General features: G+C 47.7%; 1 protein-coding gene across 1 annotated transcript in view; it reads left to right on the top strand.

Annotated features, from left to right (window-relative positions):
- The first annotated feature begins 1,271 nt into the window (after nt 1–1,271).
- Nucleotides 1,272–19,405, top strand: part of satb2 (SATB homeobox 2) — a 34,376-nt gene continuing 16,242 nt past the window's right edge. Inside the window, exons 1-8 of the mRNA XM_056288915.1 lie at nt 1,272–1,443; nt 5,147–5,329; nt 14,524–14,650; nt 15,990–16,113; nt 17,610–17,716; nt 18,494–18,498; nt 18,752–18,873; nt 18,931–19,347. Of these exons, the coding sequence (XP_056144890.1) occupies nt 1,272–1,443; nt 5,147–5,329; nt 14,524–14,650; nt 15,990–16,113; nt 17,610–17,716; nt 18,494–18,498; nt 18,752–18,873; nt 18,931–19,347 (1,257 nt within the window). The remainder of the gene's footprint in view (nt 1,444–5,146; nt 5,330–14,523; nt 14,651–15,989; nt 16,114–17,609; nt 17,717–18,493; nt 18,499–18,751; nt 18,874–18,930; nt 19,348–19,405) is intronic.

Raw genomic sequence — 19,405 nt, 5'->3', positions numbered from 1 at the left:
GAGCGACAGAGAGGGAGGCCGCAGTGTGAAAAATGTCTTTTTGTGGGGACTCGTAGCTGCAGAAGCTATTTGGGACTCCAACCGAGCGCTGTGGAATACGCCACACTCAAACAACAACCACCGACTCCTCCTCGTTTGTTCTGGTGAAATGCAGTCAGTCAGTAAACTGACCCTCTGTGTTTTTCCATTTGAGAAGCTGCTCTCCAACTCAATTTCCATACTCTAATATAAAAAACCTTCCTTACCTCCTCGCCCCTCCTCTCCCCCCTTCACCAGTTTCCACTTTACGTCTTTCTCGCTTTTTTTCTCATTCTTTTTCTCTACACACCCCCTCTTTGTTTAGGGTCACACATTCTGGCGATGGTGTGTTCTGGTGACTAGTGTATAAATAAGAGAGGTCCATTTGGCCTGGGTGAGCAGGCTGCTCTTTGATACTTGGCAAGTGTCGTCCATCTAGCCTGGCATGCATTCTAATGGCATTACCTTTATTAGATATTTGGCCGACGATCTCTTATCAAGGGACAGTAGCACTTCTGGGCCACACGGGTTAGTGTGCTCTACTACCTTACACGAGTGTGTGTGTGTATGTGCGTGTCCATACAAGACTAGCACAGATATGTGTGCACAAAAACACATGCTCACGTATGCCAACATAGACACCGAACGTTAATATGCAACCGTAGTTTCCACGACGCACACATCCAACCCAACAACACCCCCACCGCGCCGTCATTGCCGAGTTTACATTCCCCATTAACAACGATGCAGAACTTGCTCTCTTCCACTCTGCCCGTGTCTCCCGGTGATTCATCCCCGGCGTTTGTTGACAACCGCGCTCCTCTTACACCAGATTTTTAGGGTAGGTTGAATCGACCCGCCGTTGCTTTGTTTATCTGCCGATCATCTCTAAATGGGTTTGTAGCTTCTTGGACGTATATGTAGATGCTGTGAAGCTGGAGCCATGTTCCACTTTACCAGTCTTCGATAGATACCATCTATGTACACCTTCTGCCTCTGAGCAGAAGCAGAGAAGGGCCTTCAAGCAGCAGTTTACAAGTGAGAGGCCATGTGTAGCCCCTCACAATCCCCCTTTAACAACCTCTTCCTTTTTGTCCCTCCTTGTTTTTCCCCGTCCCTTTCATCCCAATTCCACACCTTTATCTCTCGTTCTCTTTCTCCCTTTTCCTTCCCAATCTCTCTCTTCCTTTCTTCTGTATATCCGTACAGACTCATTCCCTCTGGCTGGAGCGCCCCCAGGTGTTTGGAGGGGGATGGAGCGCGGAGGGGAGAGCCCCGTCATGCAGGACAGTCCTGAGAGGAGGGGGAGCAGCCCGGACCTCGGCAACCTCCCGCCACCTGGAAAGAAGGGCCGCTTGGAGCTCAACGGGAGCCCCACGGGGCCACGCCCGCGCCACAATGGAGCTCTGCAGAGGCCCCATGGAGGTAAAGAGACACGCTCTGGCGGGGGCACACACGTACATGTGGTCCGGATTCGGAACATATATCACTTTCCATGTTGTCCTGGGGATGGGAACATAAGCTCCCGATTGTCTGAGGGGCAACGAAAGCCTGTTGCTGTTTTTATTCATCACGGCAGACATCGATCCTTACAAAGCGAAAAAATTAAAAACACACAAAAAGATAATGCTGCTAGACTCTACCAGCATTGCAGACTATCATTCAGACTGAGAGCAATCCAAAATCTGCTATAAAACGATGAAATGTATAAGGATGCCTTTATCTGCATTCTCAGACATATAGAGCCACGACAATCAGGCAGTTGCTCTCTCGATCACATGTGCTGCCTGTATCGAAAAGAGAAATATACCACGCTTACGAGTGGTGCCTAATAATGCTAAGTATTAATACACCAATGCAGGCCAAATCCTGACCTTTGACAGTGGCTGGATTCAACTGCATGTGGCGTTTGCTGCATGTCCGCCCCGGTGCCGCTAACCCACAGCACTGATGAGAGACGTAGACTTATTTATACACTATGTGGTATATTGTTATAATCTACAGGTCTAGTGGGAACTGTATAACACTCGGCTTACCAAATTAAGGAGCTTGCGCCATATAAACGTGATTTATGCTGCTCACTTTAAGCTATCGATCTCCGCATTTATTGTGAAAGTGTGTTTGTTGTCTGAGAGCGTCTGCATGTGTGTGTGCTTCTAAACAACGCACACGCACAAGGATTAATATCTGTACCCTCGTCTATCACGGTGTCAGGGGTCTTTTGGCAGGGCTTTGTTGCTGAGGATCTCTGGTTTCTACCAAGGGGTGAGAGAAGGAGAGAGAGAGAGAGAGAGTCTGAATGAATTGAAGATGAATAGAAGCCCTTGGGGGGGGGTGTAAAAAGTGAAACACCTATGTGAATCAAGTGGGGGGGGGGGTCAGCAAAGAGGTGGTGAGGAGAGTTGGGGGTTGGGGGGCAGGGATTTTGATGTTCTCTGCTGAGCGGAGGGGGTGGATGGCTGGCCTGTAATAACAACGGGTTGACTTTGAGGAGCGGAAACTCAACGTGTCTCCTCCAAACCACACCGCAGCCGTGAGGAGGGAGGATGCAGGGGAAGGGGGGTGGCCACACACATACATGCAAATGCTAACAGGCACAAGGATGTGGACACACACACACACACACACACACGGCAGAGCCCCTCACATGTGCACACATGCATGAAGGTGCACAACCACACACACACACACACACACACACGCTCACACACATAAGCACACACACACAATCACACATACGCACAACCACACGCATGCCCACAACACACAGTCTCACTCTAATAACCTCATTCACTCTTCTCCATCCATATAAGAGGGATTAGAGGTTTGAGGGAACATCATATCATCCAAGCCCTCCCAAAGTCAGCAAGTAAGTCAGAAAACGCTGGATGTAAACGAAGAGAGACTGAGAGAGAGAGAGAGAGAGAGAGAGAGAGAGAGAGAGAGAGAGAGAGAGAGAGAGAGAGAGAGAGAGAGAGAGAGAGAGAGAGAGAGAGAGAGAGAGAGAGAGAGAGAGAGAGAGAGAGAGAGAGAGAGAGAGAGAGAGAGAGAGAGAGCTGGTCTGAGGGAGTCGCTGTCTGTGTTGACAGTTATATTTCCCTGTTGGGGGAAATTCACTTACTTGAATTGGCACAGTGCTCCAGTGTGTAATTCACTCCATGAGAGCCAGGAGGACTGGGAGTGGGGTGATTAATGAGGAGGAAATAGAAATATAGGAATTGACTGATTAAAACTGTGGGGGGCTGGGGTTGGGGTGAGAGTGTAGCGCTGCTGAATGAATGTGTTCAAACTCTGGTTTGTGTGTGTGTGTGTGTGTGTGTGTGTGTGTGTGTGTGTGTGTGTGTGTGTGTGTGTGTGTGTGTGTGTGTGTGTGTGTGTGTTTATTTGGTATTGTCTGGTATGCATGTGGTGTTGCACATTGCTGTGCTCTGTATTATTAGTGCTGGGACGCTGCCTAATGCTCTCAGTCCATCATTTCTTTGGAGGGCCTTAATTAATTGCCAGTCGACAGGTGGCCCAAAACCAAAAGCCTTTTAGGAAAAAAGGCTGATAGTGGAGAGGAGAGTTGCTGCAGGGAGCCAAAAGGGTATGAAGCCTGGAGTGGAATTTTGGGAATGGTGCCCATGGATACTTTGATACTCTTTATAAATATCGAGAAGGAACAAGAGGTCGTCCCCATCTAAAATGTGTGCAGCCTCGTTTTAACAGCCTTTATTATCTTGTGTTTTAGGAAGTGAGTGGGTTACCTTATACAGTTCCAGGTCTTTACTGTCACCGAGTCACCGTTTTATTTTGTTTGCCAGTAACCTTAGACTTGGGTTACCATTGCCACAGGGAATGGAGTCGCCCTTCTGTGGGAAATCGACTCAGCAAGATGCAGATAAAAAGATAGTCAGTAAAAAGTTCAAATAATGGAAAAGACAATTTCCATGTAAACAAAATAATGCAAAAATCATAATTGTGCTGGGGAAATATCACGTCGAAAGGTTTTCAGTACTATGTGAAGGAACAGGGGCAGCACGGTGGCTTGGTGGTTAGCACTGTTGTTTTACACGATGAGTCCTGGGTTTGATTCCAGCCCATCTGTGTTCTTGTGCGTTTCCTCCGGGTACTCTGGTTTCTTCCCACAGTCTAAACACATGCATGTTCAGGCAATTGGAGTCTTTTATTGCCCATAGGTGTGAATGGTGTGTGCGTGACTGTGTGTGGGTGGGTGCTGAGATGGAGTGGTGATTTCTGCAGGAGGTCCCCCTGCCTTCCACCCAATACCTCCTGTGATAGCTACCAGCCCCCTGCGACCCTGAACTGGATTAAGTAGGTTTAGATAATGGTTAGATGGATGAAATAAAAGCTGATTTATGTTATGTGTATTCACAGCAGTGCATCTGCATGCCTTCAGCCAAGGGCAAATACAAAATGTAGGCTTCGGAGTGATCAGAAATCCCAGCATGGGATTAAAGAGCAGTAAAACAACCAGCAGTTTAGCAGTTTAGAAAACTCGTCAGCATGGCAATGACACGGTCGGGGTTAGGAGCTTGGTTTTATCTAAAGAAAATTATATGCACTCATTACACTGAGAGTACTTTGGACAACAGGGTAGTAGTATACCGTAAGCCCCCCAGGTTGGGAGTGCAGCAGCAGCTGCGAGCTCCACCCTCTTATAAACTGTAAAGTTCTTCCTAGGAATCCGCTTCAGCTCTTACCTGGCCTGACATTTTTGCATATCTTCCAAGAGCACCGTCAATTGAAAGATAAAAAAAAGCTCTTTTAATTATGGCTTTTGCATATTTTTTATACGCCGTATGGTAGCCATTATGCTCTGTGCCTATCTAACATGCCGTTTGATAGTTTGCCTGGTAAATGTGAGCCGACAGTAAGCAATTGTGTCATACAGCGCTAATACGGCAAATGCGCGTCATTCATTCCACGTCTTATATTATTATTATTATTCCCTCAGGAGGGATTTGCCAGTAAGTATTGTTAAAAATCAACACTGTAAACACTAAAGCGATACAGGCTCGATTTTTTTGTTTTTCTCTGATTTTCTCCTCATGCCTCACTCTCTCTCTCTTTCACGCTCTCTCTCTCTCTTTGTCTCTCTCCCTGTCTGTCCCCCGTCCTCCACCAGGTCTGATGATCCCAGTCTTTTGTGTGGTGGAGCAGTCGGATGGAGGGATGCAGATGGAAGGCGAGGGACGAGAGGAGCACGCCGAGTTCGTCCTGGTCAGGAAGGACATCCTGTTCTCTCAGCTGGTGGAGACCGCGCTGCTAGCCCTCGGCTACTCACACAGCTCGGCTGCACAGGCACACGGTCAGTCGGAAATATGCTTCCTCTCGCCGCTCTTTAGCGCCAATCATCGTTGCATTGTTTTGTTTTTCTTTTGTCTTTTTAAAAGCAGGCTTATGTTTATTCCATAAAAATGACATGGGGGGGGTGTTGCCTCAAGAGAGTGAGTCAGGTTTACCAGAGAGCAGGTTTGTGACAGCTCATTCAACATGCTGCTATTCCATCGGCAATTCTAATTTTTATTTTGTAAATTAAAAAAAAATAATCCGTAATGACTTTCCACTTGATAGTCGGAATTTAAGAGCAGATCTCAGTTTTGGCAGCTGAATCCAGAAGGCAACATATCAAATACTAACTGGGCCACTACCCTCAACTTCATATATGCAGATGACACGGCCATCTTCACGCTGCTCAATAACAATGACTCTCTCTCTCTCTCTGCCTATCAACTTTCCATATCTCATTTTAGCACATGATGGGGTGATAACTTTCTCTACCTTCATATATCAAAAACTGAAGAACTGCTCTTTACCCCCCCTCCAAAAAATCCCTGGTCCATCCCCCCAGTCTCATCATTTAAAAAAAAAGAAGGTAGAGGTGGTGGATTCTTTCAGATACCTTGGCATTACAGCGCACAATAACCTCAGCTTCAATCGCCATACCATGGACGTTTACAAGCGTTGTCAATAGAGACTTACAGCCATCCATAAACTTAATCACCTGTCTGTCCAACCCCATCTTCTTCCTCTCCTGTACCGTAGCATTGTTGAGCCAGTCCCTCTGTTTTTTCCATATGTTTACAGTCAACAGTACAAATCAACTCTTAAAGATTAAGTCATTTAGCCAGCAAACTCATTGGTATTCCCACCACCAACTTAGTCGATATGTCACCTCATCCCTGGTCTGCAAAGCACTCACAATCACACATGACCCAGACCACCCACTCCACCAGCACTTTACCCCCCTTCCTTCTGGAGGCAGGTATGTGCTGTGTTGATTTGTGTTTCCATTACCAGTTTAAACGTGCCAAGTTATGCCAACTCGTGCCCGAGGTAGACCCTCTTCGGAGTTGGGTCAAAGCGCTCCAGATCCGCCTCCAAGCGGCTTGCAGTGACGTCAGCGTCATCGTTCAGTGACAATTCAGTGACATGGTTTTTTTTGGAGGGGGTTGTTTCCCCCCTTTTTCTCCCCAATTGCATTTTGCCAATTACCCCACTATTCCGAGCCATCCCGATCGCTGCTCCGCCCCCTCTGCTGAGCCGGGTAGGGTGGCAGACTACCACATGCCTCCTCCGATACATGTGCAGTCTCCCCCCTGAACAGGCGCCCCAACCAACCAGAGGAGGCGCTAGTGCAGCGACCAGGACACATATCCACATCCGGCTTCCCATCCGCAGACACGGCCAATTTTGTCTGTAAGGACACCCGACCAAACCGGAGGCAACATGGGGATTCGAACTGCCGATCCCTGTGTTGGTAGGCAACGGAATAGACCGCTACGCTACGCTACCCGGACCCCCCCCCCCAGTGACATGTTTAGCCTCTAAGTCAAAGCGTCACCCCATCTCTGTTTTTCAGGCAGTGTGCGGTAGATGCCAAGCAAAATCATAACAACGGCCTGAAAATCAAGTAGCTGGCTACTAACAACCGTTGCACCGTGCAATAGTAAACAGCACTAAAGAGGGCGCTGCTTTTAAAAGTCATCGACTCGAGACAAGCGCGTCATCGGTTAGACACACCTTCAAGCGGGTAGCCCTATTGTAATGGAAATGCAAATGCCAGCAGCGCTGAGCTGACACGCCAAGTCAAACAGAGTCAGGCCAAGCCAGCACATGTGTAGGCAGAAGTGGCTGTGGACTAGCCGTGTGCAGAAAGGCCCGTTTTATCGAGAGCGTTGCTCCTACAGCCGTATGAGCTTTAACTAAGCAATCTCCTCCTTTTAAGTTACAAGAAATCCAGTCTGTGGTGTGTAGCGAGTCAATCCACGTCTTTGTCTCGGTTGTGTGACCCCTGTAATTAAGTGTCCCCATATATCCTGCATTTTGTATAATTCTGTGTCTTACTTGTCTGTGCTCTGTATGCACCTACTCTGGAGAAGAATGTCTCCCTTGAAGACAAATAAACTATCTATCTATCTATTACAGTGCACTACAGCTAAAATAACCTCTCAATGACAGTGTGAGAACGCTCTCATCCATTCATTTACGGGCTGTTTGCTGCCACATTGTAGCAGCCAGTGTGTGTCCGTCACTATGTAAACTTCTGACCCAGAATGGAGTACCGTAAAGCTCCTGGCTGAGACTAGAATGAGCCTTCAATGGCGACACATCCATCTCCCTATAATCAGTTGTCCGAGGAAGAAAGCGCAAACCAAATGGAAGGTCATCTATTTACGGCAGACACAGTGTGGTGTGCATACTACTACAGTGACAACAAGCAGAAGAATGTTGAAAAAAACACAACTAAGACTCAGACAAAGCCTGTGAAAGTCATCAAAAACACAACAAAGAGCTACACTGAAATGAGCTTGGCCACTCGATAGGACAACAGTATAATCTGTGTGTGTGTGTGTGTGTGTGTGTGTGTGTGTGTGTGTGTGTGTGTGTGTGTGTGTGTGTGTGTGTGTGTGTGTGTGTGTGTGTGTTCGCGTGTGTGTTTGTACGTTCACGTGCGTGTTTGTGTATGAGTGTGTGTGTGTGTGTGTGGGGGGGTTTGTCTTGCTGGGTGTGTTTGTTGGTGTCTGACTGTGTCAGTACATCTGCCTGCGAGTGTATGTGCCTTTGTAAATACACATACATACATGCGTGTGTGTGTGTGTGTGTGTGTGTGTGTGTGTGTGTGTGCATGTTTGTGTGTGTTTATATTTGTGTATATGTGTTTGAGTGTGCACATATGTGAGTGTGTGAATGTGCACGCATGTATGTCTTATACGTGTGCATGTGCATGCACATATGTGTGTGTCTGTTTATACGTGCATGTGCATGCACGTGTGTATGTGTGTGTGTCTGTTTATACATGTGGGTGCATGCGTGTGCACGTGTGCGAGTCTGACTTCACATATGTGCAGATGTGTGAGAATGTTTATGAAGCGGAGGAAGAGAATAACTCTGTAATTTATTATTGCACACATGGTAGTCATCTGCAGCAGGACAGTGTCATTTACTGCTGTCTTTTCTTAAGTATGCAGAACATTCCGCCAGGGGAAATTGCGCCACATTGATATAAAGCAGTAACAGTAGAGTAACAGTGGGCAATACAGTTACTGATATGGGTTTGAAGAGTGAGCAACGACCAGGTCTCCACACATCTCTGTGAAGTCTGCGTGCTCACGTTGTCCCCTCATGAAGGGAACTCTAGCTCTACATTCCTGATAAAATTTATCAACAACCCTACAGATGTGCCCTCAACATATTAGAGCCTGCTTGTCTGTGTGTGTGTGTGTGTGTATGTGTGTGTGTGTTTGTGTGTGTTCACATGCTTCTATATGCATGTGTCGGTGTGCATGTCTTCCCATCATCTCATAAACGCTGCTGCAAGTGATTCTCTTTGCTGCCTCAAGGCCACCAGCTCTTATCAGGGCTCCTCGGCGCTCTTACCCATCAGCCCACCCGTAGCAGACATTGTACTCTTGACCTGAACCAATCTGCCCACCATGAATCCCCCTTCCCATGCACTACACCCCCTTCATAAACACTACAGTGTGTCATTATGGACCAACGACGGTAAGGGCAAAAGGATAATTATTCTGCAGAATTATCCATGGACTTCATCGATCATGTATCTGTTGAACAGAGGTGTGTGGACAGTCATGACCATTTCTTGTCCAGCTGATATTTTCAGATATTAAGCATATTAGATTAATATTCCCACATATTCCTGGTGCAAATTCACATTTGCAGTGACCTCACCCAGTACCAGTGTGGGAAGATGGCGGCGCGAATTCACGTTTGCGGCGGCCTCAGCCAGTACCGTCCATGCAGTGTCTTTGTTCACGTCTGCATCTAAGTTTGTCTTCATTTGATGGCTGGGAGAGCTGGTGCTGGATCGGCTGAGAGAGCTTGGTCTGCTGCATCCTGTGAGCCCAGGGGCTACGACGGCCCTGCCTGGAGCTGTGCCCGAAGAGGTAACACTGAGGGCGGTCTGACAGGATGCAGAAGCGGGGCAGGCTAAGCTAACTGCTAGCCCATGCAGACCGGCAGTTTGGATAACACCGGGGGCAGTCTGACGGCGGCCTCTCCTTGCCTTGGCTGTTTTTAGTGTCATCGTGCGGGGAGGTGTGTCGAAGGTGTCTGGCTGCGAGAGCTAGCGTTGGATTGGCTGAGGGAGCTTGGTCTGTTGCGTCCTGTTGGGCCCAACGACCAAGACCCTTGCCAGAGCTGCACTGGAAGAAGAAACACCGAGGGCGGTCTGACAGGATGCTGAAGTGGGACATGCTAAGCAAACTGCTAGCCCATGCTGACCGGCAGTTCCGACAGTCATCTTGGCTGGTGTTCGTTCTCCTGGACAGTGATTTTTTATTTTATTTTTCAGTTTAGATATATGAGTGAGTTTGGACATATGTGTTCTTGTAGTTCTTGTAGTTCTCGGACATGTGTTTTTATCTTTGTGGTGCACTGCTGTGGGCTGGAGGACATGATGTTTCGTTTCATTTCATGTGCGCAAGTGCATGAAATGAGAAAGTGTTTCTGATTATTGTTCCTCCGTTGCTGATCCCACTGCCCAGGTGACGGTACACTGAAATTGTATGACAGTGGCTTTTTTTCTTTCTTTTTAACCAGTCGAGCCGGATAAAAACTACCGTTATTGTTTTCTGCTGCAGTTGAAGGTCACATTAGCATATAACGTTCTTTGTGGAATCGACCAAAATTTAGAGATGCAATTGTCAGCCCGTGTAAGCAAGTCAGAAAGATAAACATTATATCGACGTAGTCTATTATTCCCCAGCATGCTCCTTAAAACTCCTCTTAAATTGTATGGCTAGTGTTGGGTATGTTTTGCAGATGAATACCATTAGTAGCAGTCCTCCTTGCCTTAATGTTTTTGCCAAGTATCAGGGGAGGTCTCTCTCTCTCTCCCTCTCCCTCTCTCCCTCTCTCCCTCTCTCTCTCTCTCTCTCTCTCTCTCTCTCTCTCTCTCTCTCTCTCTCTCTCTCTCTCTCTCTCTCTCTCTCTCTCTCTCTCTCTCTCTCTCTCTCTCTCTCTCTCTCTCTCTCTCTCTCTCTCTCTCTCTCTCTCTCCTCTCAGTGTGTATGGAAAAAAGACAGTGAGCCACATTGGTCCCATGTCCACATCAATGCACTCCTCTGACAAAAACACCACACCAGGAGCTTCAAAGGCGCAGCGAAACACAACATCCCAACTTGACACAAACAAAACTGTGAGAAGTGACTCGAATCCAGTTCGGGCACTTTGTATTTTCTTGTATTATTAAAAAAAAACATGCACGCACTCATAAACTCCTTAAGCCCAGCAATAGTTATATATGTATGACACACACACACACATGCACACACACACACACACACACAATCGACCACCACATTCCTACACATACAGTAGACATACAAACATTCACGCACACACCAGCTTACCATACTGTTTACTTAAAAAGTATCAGACGCAAAACTCACAGCTGCCAACTTTTTTTTTTCAGATGAATTCTTTTTGTTTTTTAAAACAAGCGTTTATGTTAAATGAATAATTTCTGGCTTAAATTATACATTTTTCCCTCTGCGGTCCACAACCAAAATTACACAGAGTCCCAGCTATTTTCTCCCTGTTTGAATTGTGTCCTGCATTCTTGTGTCCCAGCGGTGTATTTAAAGTCCCCATCGAGGACCACGGCCTTTCTTAATTAGCCTGGCCCAGTAATTAACTGGGAGATATTGGTTTATTTCAATTATAAGGGTCTGAAGGCTTTTATAGAATGGAAGGGAGCAGACCTGTACTTTATGGCTTAAGGCAGTTAACAGTTAACAGTGGTCAGTGAGAAAGAGAGAGAGAGAGACAGAGAGCGAGAGAGACAGAGAGAGACAGAGAGACAGAGAGGGAGAGAGAGAGAGCAAGAGAGGGAGAGAGAGACAGAGAGAGAGAGAGAGAGAGCGTGAGAGGGAGAGAGAGAGAGAGAGAGAGAGAGAGAGAGAGAGAGAGAGAGAGAGAGAGAGAGAGGAGAGAGAGAGAGAGAGAGAGAGAGAGAGAGAGAGGAGAGAGAGAGCATTGTCTTTGTGCCACGTCAAAAAGGGCAGAAAGGGTTCATCCCTGCTCATCATGTCGGCGATTTTACTGTATGTTGTACTTTAAAAGTATTTGTGATTTTCATTCTCAGTTCTCGCATGGTCTCATAATATCTTTGTTTCGGCCGCTGGCTTTTATTGCTGTTCCGCGGCTCCGCGTTCTTACTGGCGGAGTGCAGGGGCCGTAAGCACATTGTTTTACAGAGGTGGTTTGGAACCACGGTTTCCAGCGGAGAGTAGCTCGGCTGGAACCAAAACATGACAGATTTTCATCAGGAGGAGTTCCTCATGGCAGAATGAGGGGATGTTGGGGAGAGAGCAAGGCGTATGGGGTTTCCCTCAGTCAATGCCAGGGGTGGGAACCTGGAACCAGTTTGGAAGAAGCCCCATATGCATGTGCAGCCTGGTGTATCCATTAAGACTTATTCTAGCATGGGACAATTGGATTACTTTGTGCACATGTATGTGTGAGTCTCTGTGTCTGTGTTTGTCTGTACATGTGTGTGTATTTGTCTGTATGTGTGTCTGTGTGTCTGTCTGTGTATGTGTGCATGTGTGTGTGTGTTTGTGCTTTTTGTGCATCCATGCGTGCATGCCTGTGTCACTGTGAGTGTCGGAGGGAGTCGAAGAAGTGTGTCTGTGTGTGTGTGTCTGTGCGTGTGTGTGTTTGTGTGGATTTGGGTTTGCATTTGTGTAGATGGACACACTGAGACATAAGCCAAGCCACTAGTCGGCCACATAAAAGCATGTCTTTGGGAGGCGGAATTTTAATGTGGAAATGGGAACAATGATTTCTACTTTTAAATGTGGACAAGAAGCAGAAACCATCTAACAACAGCCCAAAATGATGAATCAATTATTAATGTATTTGCCATCACACTGCGAGCATGCGTGTGTGAGCGGGCGTGTGTGTTTACATGTCTGCCTCTCCGTGTGCTGTCATGTGTGTCGTCTGTGAGTGTGTGTTTGTCTGCTTATTCAAGCATTCGCTTCCACCCAAATTGGCATCACTTGCTATTGTTTACGGCCTTACGTATGGCGAGAGTGGCGAGGAGCGGTCGGTGTGTGAGGGCGCGTGTGTGTGTGCGGGCACGTGTGCGTATGCTCGAATCCTCTTGGAAAAGGTCGGATGAGTTAAGAGGACCAAGCAGGGCCCGGCATAAACAAGAAAACATGAATCACTTTTTTTATAGGAGTTTAACTTTTAAGTCAGGTTCCTAGTGGTTCTCCTCCTCGGGCTCCTGAGGCTCCTCCCTGCCCTGTGGGTGCAGTCCAACCTGCGGTCCTATTGGATTAGATGATGTTCCTCCTTGCATGACCAGACAATGAGGAGCACAGCCCTCCCAAACCTGGCTGGAATCAACGATATAACTGAACTATAAACACCGAAGGAGAGGAGGGGGGGGGGGGGGGAACAGAAAGGAAAAAGAATGGAGAGAGAGGAGGAAGGAGTATATACAGACAAAGCATCAAGGGCAGAGACACACACACACAACACACACACACACACACACACACACACACACACACACACAGAGGGAGAGGACTTCTCAGGGCCCTTCTGGGTCTCATTTAGAGGATAGTAATGAGATTAGCATTGTTTAGTTTTCACAGCTCCAGCCAAGTCCCGATGGTAGAACCTGTGTGTGTGTGCGTGTGTGTGTGCATGCGTGTGTGTTTTGTGTAGATGGATTTGAGTGTTACTGTAGCCATGGCTGTGCGAGGAGGTGTGTAAGTGCACACGTGTGTTGTTGGTGCACATTTCAGGTCATGCGCATATTTGTTTATTTATCGTATTCAATTAAAAAAAAAAAAACAGCTCAAGTTTGCCGGTTCAAATCCGAGGGCTTGCATGAGAAATTTTCTAAGACATCAACACATAAATACACCACAGACCAACACAAACAGTCACGATCCCGCCCACACACTCACACACACAGAAGGCCTTTTTAACGGCTCTGAAAATGGCCGAGAGATCTCGGTGCGAAAGGCGCCGACACAAAGACCCGGCCCAATAGCCCCCCCACTCATCGCCTGTGCCGTAATCCACTGTTTCCTAGCCATTAGCTTCACGGCCAGAGGGAACTGAGGGCAAGGACACTTACCCAGACACTCTGTGAACACTACCAAACACAGACAGTAAACACACTAAGTCTAGTACAGGACACAAACACAGACAGCAAGCCACACACACTCACTCATACACACAGACGTTAAACCCTGCATGCATGTTGCACATAGAGATGTAAACAAACACACTTGGACACAACACATCATGCAGCAGGGCATGAGTACACACACGTACACGTACATGCTCACACAGGTGCACCATGTTCCTCTGTTGTGCACAGTGGGCACAATACTTTCTGTTTTCTACCGTGATGACAAAACACTTGTTTCTATCAATTTACATACACAAACAACATGCAGATATACCCTCTATCTACCACACACACACACACACACACACACACAACCATTATCTGTGTGTCGGTGTCTGTGTCCGGGGTGCTGAGGGTACCAGCAAAGGGTGGTGTTTAGAGGAGCAGTTGTTCTGGGCAGCAGCAGCCTGTCACACAGCGCTGGTACTAAAGAGACTCTCATGACCTCATGGGACACGACTACTGGAAGCTCAACCAGGGTTAATGATGGCTACCTGTCTCAGTTACCCAGAGGCTAAACCCACCCCCGCTCTCTCTCTCTCTCTCTCTCTCTCTCTCTCTCTCTCTCTCTCTCTCTCTCTCTCTCTCTCTCTCTCTCTCTCTCTCTCTCTCTCTCTCTCTCTCTCTCTCTCTCTCTTTCCAAGTGTGCCTATGCCTCTCCTGCCCTCCCTCTAATACACATTTCCATTAAGATCTGTTTTTTTTGTGAGACAGAAAATGTGTAGGTTACCGTCAACATCTCCATCTTTGTTTGCTCTTTTTCCCCCCTCCTCTTATCCCCAAAGCCGTTGTTTGACACAGACATGCTCCCCCTATTCTCCCAGGCATCATCAAGGTGGGCAGGTGGAACCCTCTGCCAATCCACTTCTTGACTGACGCCCCAGAGGCCACGGTGGCTGACATGCTGATGGAGGTCTACCACATGGTCACGCTGCACATCCAGCTACAAAGGTCAGTCACAGTGAAAGGTCAAAGGTCACAGACACCTCTTTAGTCATTTTTTTGAAAACCCTTACTATCATGCAGCTTATCCAGCTCTCTTCCCTACCAGCATTTTAGAATACTGACTTAGGCGTCCCGGTAGCGTAGCAGTCTATTTCATTGCCCTACTAACACAGGGATCGCCAGTTTGAATCCCTGTGTTACCTCCGGCTTGGTCGGGCGTCCCTGTGGGTGGGAAGCTGAATGTGGGTGTGTGTCCTGGTTGCTGCACTACCGCCTCCTCTGGTCGGCCGGGGCTGTTTGGGCGGGGGGACTGGGGGGGAATAGCGCGATCCTCCCACGCGCTACGCCCCCCTGGTGAAACTCCTCACTGTCAGGTGAAAAGAAGCAGCTGGTGACGCCACGTGTACCGGAGGAGACATGTGGTAGTCTGCAGCTCTCCCCGGATCGGCAGAGGGGGTGGAGCAGCGACCGGGACGGCTCGGAAGAGTGGGGTAATTGGCCAGATACAATTAGGGAGAAAAGGGGGGGGGGAAAGAATACTGACTTAATCTGGTATAAATTGATAAAAGGAACATTTGTGAGGCATATAAAGGTGACAAAGTGGTTTCATTTAAAACCAGTGATTTGAGTTTTCCATTCACCAGCACACCTTCTGCTGAATATCACAGCAACACGGGATGATTTGCGTGTGTTTTATTGACACGTTGCAAATTTCATTCCTCGATTTTACTTTTGCTTTGCAGTTTCATTCAGTCTGACTTTTGTTCCACTGAATGACTGATGTCATTGTTGCTAAGACCCTATCTATCAAATCTGCAAAGGGGGCAATATCAAATCATTGTCGTTAGTTAGACAAGCCGGTGGGAATTTATCTATTATCTGTCTCTTGGAGAGCCAGCTCAAGTTCCAGGAACTTGCCGTTCCCCAGAAGAATGAATGAAGCATGGTCCTGATGGACAGATAAAGACAGATAGACTCCAGATGAGAGGATTATTATTGTTATTGTCTTGGCGCATACCAGCCAGGTTTGTTTACATGTTTACATCTGTGTCCATGGCAATGGTTAAGCGTTGGCGCATATCGCACTCTTGCCTAAGTGATGTATTTGAGGTTGAAATTTAAAACAAAAAACAAAACATACAAATTAAAAGAAAAATGAACTCAAAGGCTCCTGCTGGATGGGGCCTCGCCGGAAACGGTAGTTTACGGAAGAGACGGAAACAGGAAGTCTGTAAAGTCGGAATAAAAATACTTTGGTATATGACTAATATATGTCAATTCAAATATGTGTCATTTTGTGAATGAATATAAATGTCATTTCTCTGTGTGTGTATGGTTGTTGTAGTTTTGCCAAGCTGGAGGACCTGCCCTGTGAGCAGTGGAACCACGCCACAGTCAGGAACGCTCTGAAAGAGCTGCTGAAAGAAATGAACCAGAGCACTCTGGCCAAGGAGTGCCCTCTGTCACAGGTAGCTGCCAGACACCGCTGATGCATCTGCATCATTATCCCGCCTACATTCCCGTCACTACTCTCTTTCTGTCTTTATGGGGCACTTTTGGGTGGGAGGGGGGATATTTTTCCTCTTTTTCTCCCTAATTGTACTTGGCCAACCAGAGGAGGCGCTAGTGCAGCGAGCAGGACACCCACATCCGGCTTCCCACCCGCAGACACGGCCATTTGTGTCTGTAGGGATGCCCGACCAAGCCAGAGGTAACACGGGGATTCGAACCAGTGATCCCCGTGTTGGTAGGCAACGGACTAGACCGCTACACTACCCACACGCCCTTATTTATGGGGTTCTTTAAACGACAATTAATTACTTTATAACTAACACTGCTTATTGCAGAACTGCCGATAAGTTGTAAACACTGTATACGACAGTTCAGTAGCCACTCTCTTGCACATTTCTTTATACTGGCTTTTCATTGGTTAAGAATCCTTACCACTGAGATATACGTAGCCTAGCTGAGGTTCAGGAAGTGGCAGCGCCCGTTTTGGTGGTGGGTAGGGATGAGGTGAGGTGAGGTGAGCTGAGGTGAGGTGAGGTGAGATGAGGTGAGGTGAGGTGAGGTGAGGTGGGTGGGGTGGGTGGCAATTAGCAGTTGAAAACCAAATATGCACCTCAACACTAACACCCTCGCACAAAAGAGTGTTTTGGCTGTAACTCTGTCTGTGTTAAAATCCCAACTTCTTCTCTAGCTCTGCATCCTGGTCTCATAATCAGAGATGAACAGTTAGAGATTCGGCTGGAATTGCATGTGTTCCCATCATGGTGGCATGGTGTGTAAGATTTATAAGTGTGTGTGTGTGTGTATGTGTGTGTGTGTGTCTGTGTCTGTGTGTGTGTGTGTGTGTGTGTGTGTGTGTCTGTGTGTGTGTCTGTGTGTGTTTGTGCTGTGTATAAACGGAGCTCTCATTGTGGGTGTTGATCCCAGCATCAATTGCAAACATATGTGAGTGTGGCTGGAGATTCCCTCCCTTAGCTGCACCGGCTTGAGTTTCCATGGGTGGTTTCCTATTGTGATTAATGTTTGTCAATTTCTATTGTCCGTGCACGTGCGTGCGTACGTGTGTGCGTGTGTGTGTGCGTGTGTGTGTGTGTGTGTGAGTTCGTTCTTGTGTGTTTGTTTTTATATCTGCAAGCCATGTGGTTGTTGCGTGTGCATTTCATATTTTGTTGGTAATTAATTGTCTTCCCCTTCCATCTTTCTCTCCCTATCTTTCTCAATTAATTTACACTCAAGATGCCATATTGGCATGGCTGTTAAAAACAAAAATATTGCCAAAACTGACACAAATGGTACATTACAAATATGGCAAATCATAGAAAATCATAGAAAAAGACATTGTTACAGTGCTTATTAAACAAATCATAGAGTATTTGATCAAAATACTGTGTGTTGTTGATGGGGAAGAAAAAAAAACTATTCAATTTTGTCGTTTTCCTTGCTCCTTCCTTTCTAGAGCATGATTTCCTCCATAGTGAATAGCTCCTACTATGCCAACGTCTCCACTGCCAAATGCCAGGAGTTCGGGCGCTGGTACAAGAAGTACAAGAAAATCAAAGGTGAGTGGTCTAACGTGCATCAGCCCTAAACCGTTGCCCCTTCCCTCGTGCATACGTTCCCTCAGATCGGCCAACGACTGTCCAGTAGCCAGTTTAGCCATCACCCTGACTGGCCAAGTGGTGATGATGGTAAAAAATCAAAATGTCTCCTCGCTCATCAACAATGTCTGGCTGTCCAACCACTGCACCCATCATCCCTTATAAGAGGCTGTAATCATCAGATTAAAGCCAGCCCCTAACCCTAAACAGAAAGAGAACAGAGAGATGGAGAGAGGAAGCGAGACGGTGGGGGGGGGGGGGGGTGGAGAGATTGTGAAGCGTGCTGACAGAGGGAGGGGTGTTAGGTTACACTGTGTTTCCACCATTAGTTCTGCTCTCCGGCTGGCAGAGGGAAGTGCACGCCGCTTAGCTCCAGATGTGTGCACGCGTAGAGCACTCAGTGCTGCTACACCTGTCAGTCACAGTCCGAAATGCTGGGTAGTGGGAGGTTTCAGAAAGCTCTGGCCGCTTGTATCTGAAAAACACACAGATGTTTCTATCCCTTAATACACAACTGTTTGGTAAGGGAGAGTCTCGGTATGATACCCCGAAGCTTTCTTTTCTCACATGTCGTCGTTTTATAAGAGATCTTTATTTTGAAATGGTGGGTATTTCATTTGGGAATTTGATATTTTATGTTCATTTATTTTAGCTTATGTGCATCGAACATAAATACAACATTGGGTCTCTTACTCTGACAGTCTGTCTCTGTTTGTCTTGTTGAGCAGCAGACTACTTGGAGAAGATGTGGTCTGGGAGGGATCCCACCGAAATCAAAAGTAAGAAGTCCATCCATCTGAAAAACAAAAAACATGTATTCACTACATTTGACCAGCATCACTGAGCTTTTCCCTTTCTTCTCTTCTCTTCTCTTCTCTTCTCTTCTCTTCTCTTCTCTTCTCTTCTCTTCTCTTCTCTTCTCTTCTCTTCTCTTCTCTTCTCTTCTCTTCTCTTCTCTTCTCTTCTCTTCTCTTCTCTTCTCTTCTCTTCTCTTCTGCAGTAGAGAGAGACAGCCTGGCAGACTTCTGTGTTTTGGGGCAGAGACCTCCTCCTCACCTGGCTGGCCTTGCCCAACTCAGTCACCTGGGAGGAGCAGGCAGCCCCCTCCTCAAGTCCGGGTCCGTAGACCACCAAGTCCCCTCCCAGCCACCCCCGCAGCCACCTCCCCCCCAGCAGCAGCCCTCACCCCATGGCCCCCTCCACCACAGCCCGCCCCTCCGCTCAAGCCAAGTGCCCCCGCCGCCCCCTCCACCTCCACCCGGTGCCCTGCAGCCCCTGTTGGGGCCAGGTGGGCTGCTCTCTCCCCAGCTCTCGCCACAGCTGGTGCGCCAGCAGTTAGCCATGGCCCACCTCATCAATCAACAGCTAGCGGTTAGCCGCCTGCTGGCCCACCAGCACCCCCAGGCCCTCAACCAGCAGTTCCTGAACCACCCGCCCATCCCTCAGAGGTCATCCAAGGCTGGCGGGGACCATCCTGGGAGCAACCCCTCGGCAGCGGAGGTCTCCACTGACATCTACCAGCAGGTTAGAGATGAACTGAAGAGAGCCAGCGTCTCCCAGGCCGTGTTTGCCCGCGTGGCGTTCAACCGCACGCAGGTAGGAAAATCAGGGTAGGCGGTGATGAGGAGGGGCTGGGAGATGGTGAAGCGGGGGG

The sequence above is a fragment of the Lampris incognitus genome, chromosome 11 (genome assembly GCF_029633865.1).
Source record: "Lampris incognitus isolate fLamInc1 chromosome 11, fLamInc1.hap2, whole genome shotgun sequence".
Lineage (NCBI taxonomy): Eukaryota > Metazoa > Chordata > Actinopteri > Lampriformes > Lampridae > Lampris > Lampris incognitus.
The sequence above is the reverse complement of the archived record's forward strand: the minus strand, read 5'-3'. Positions and strand labels throughout refer to the sequence as shown.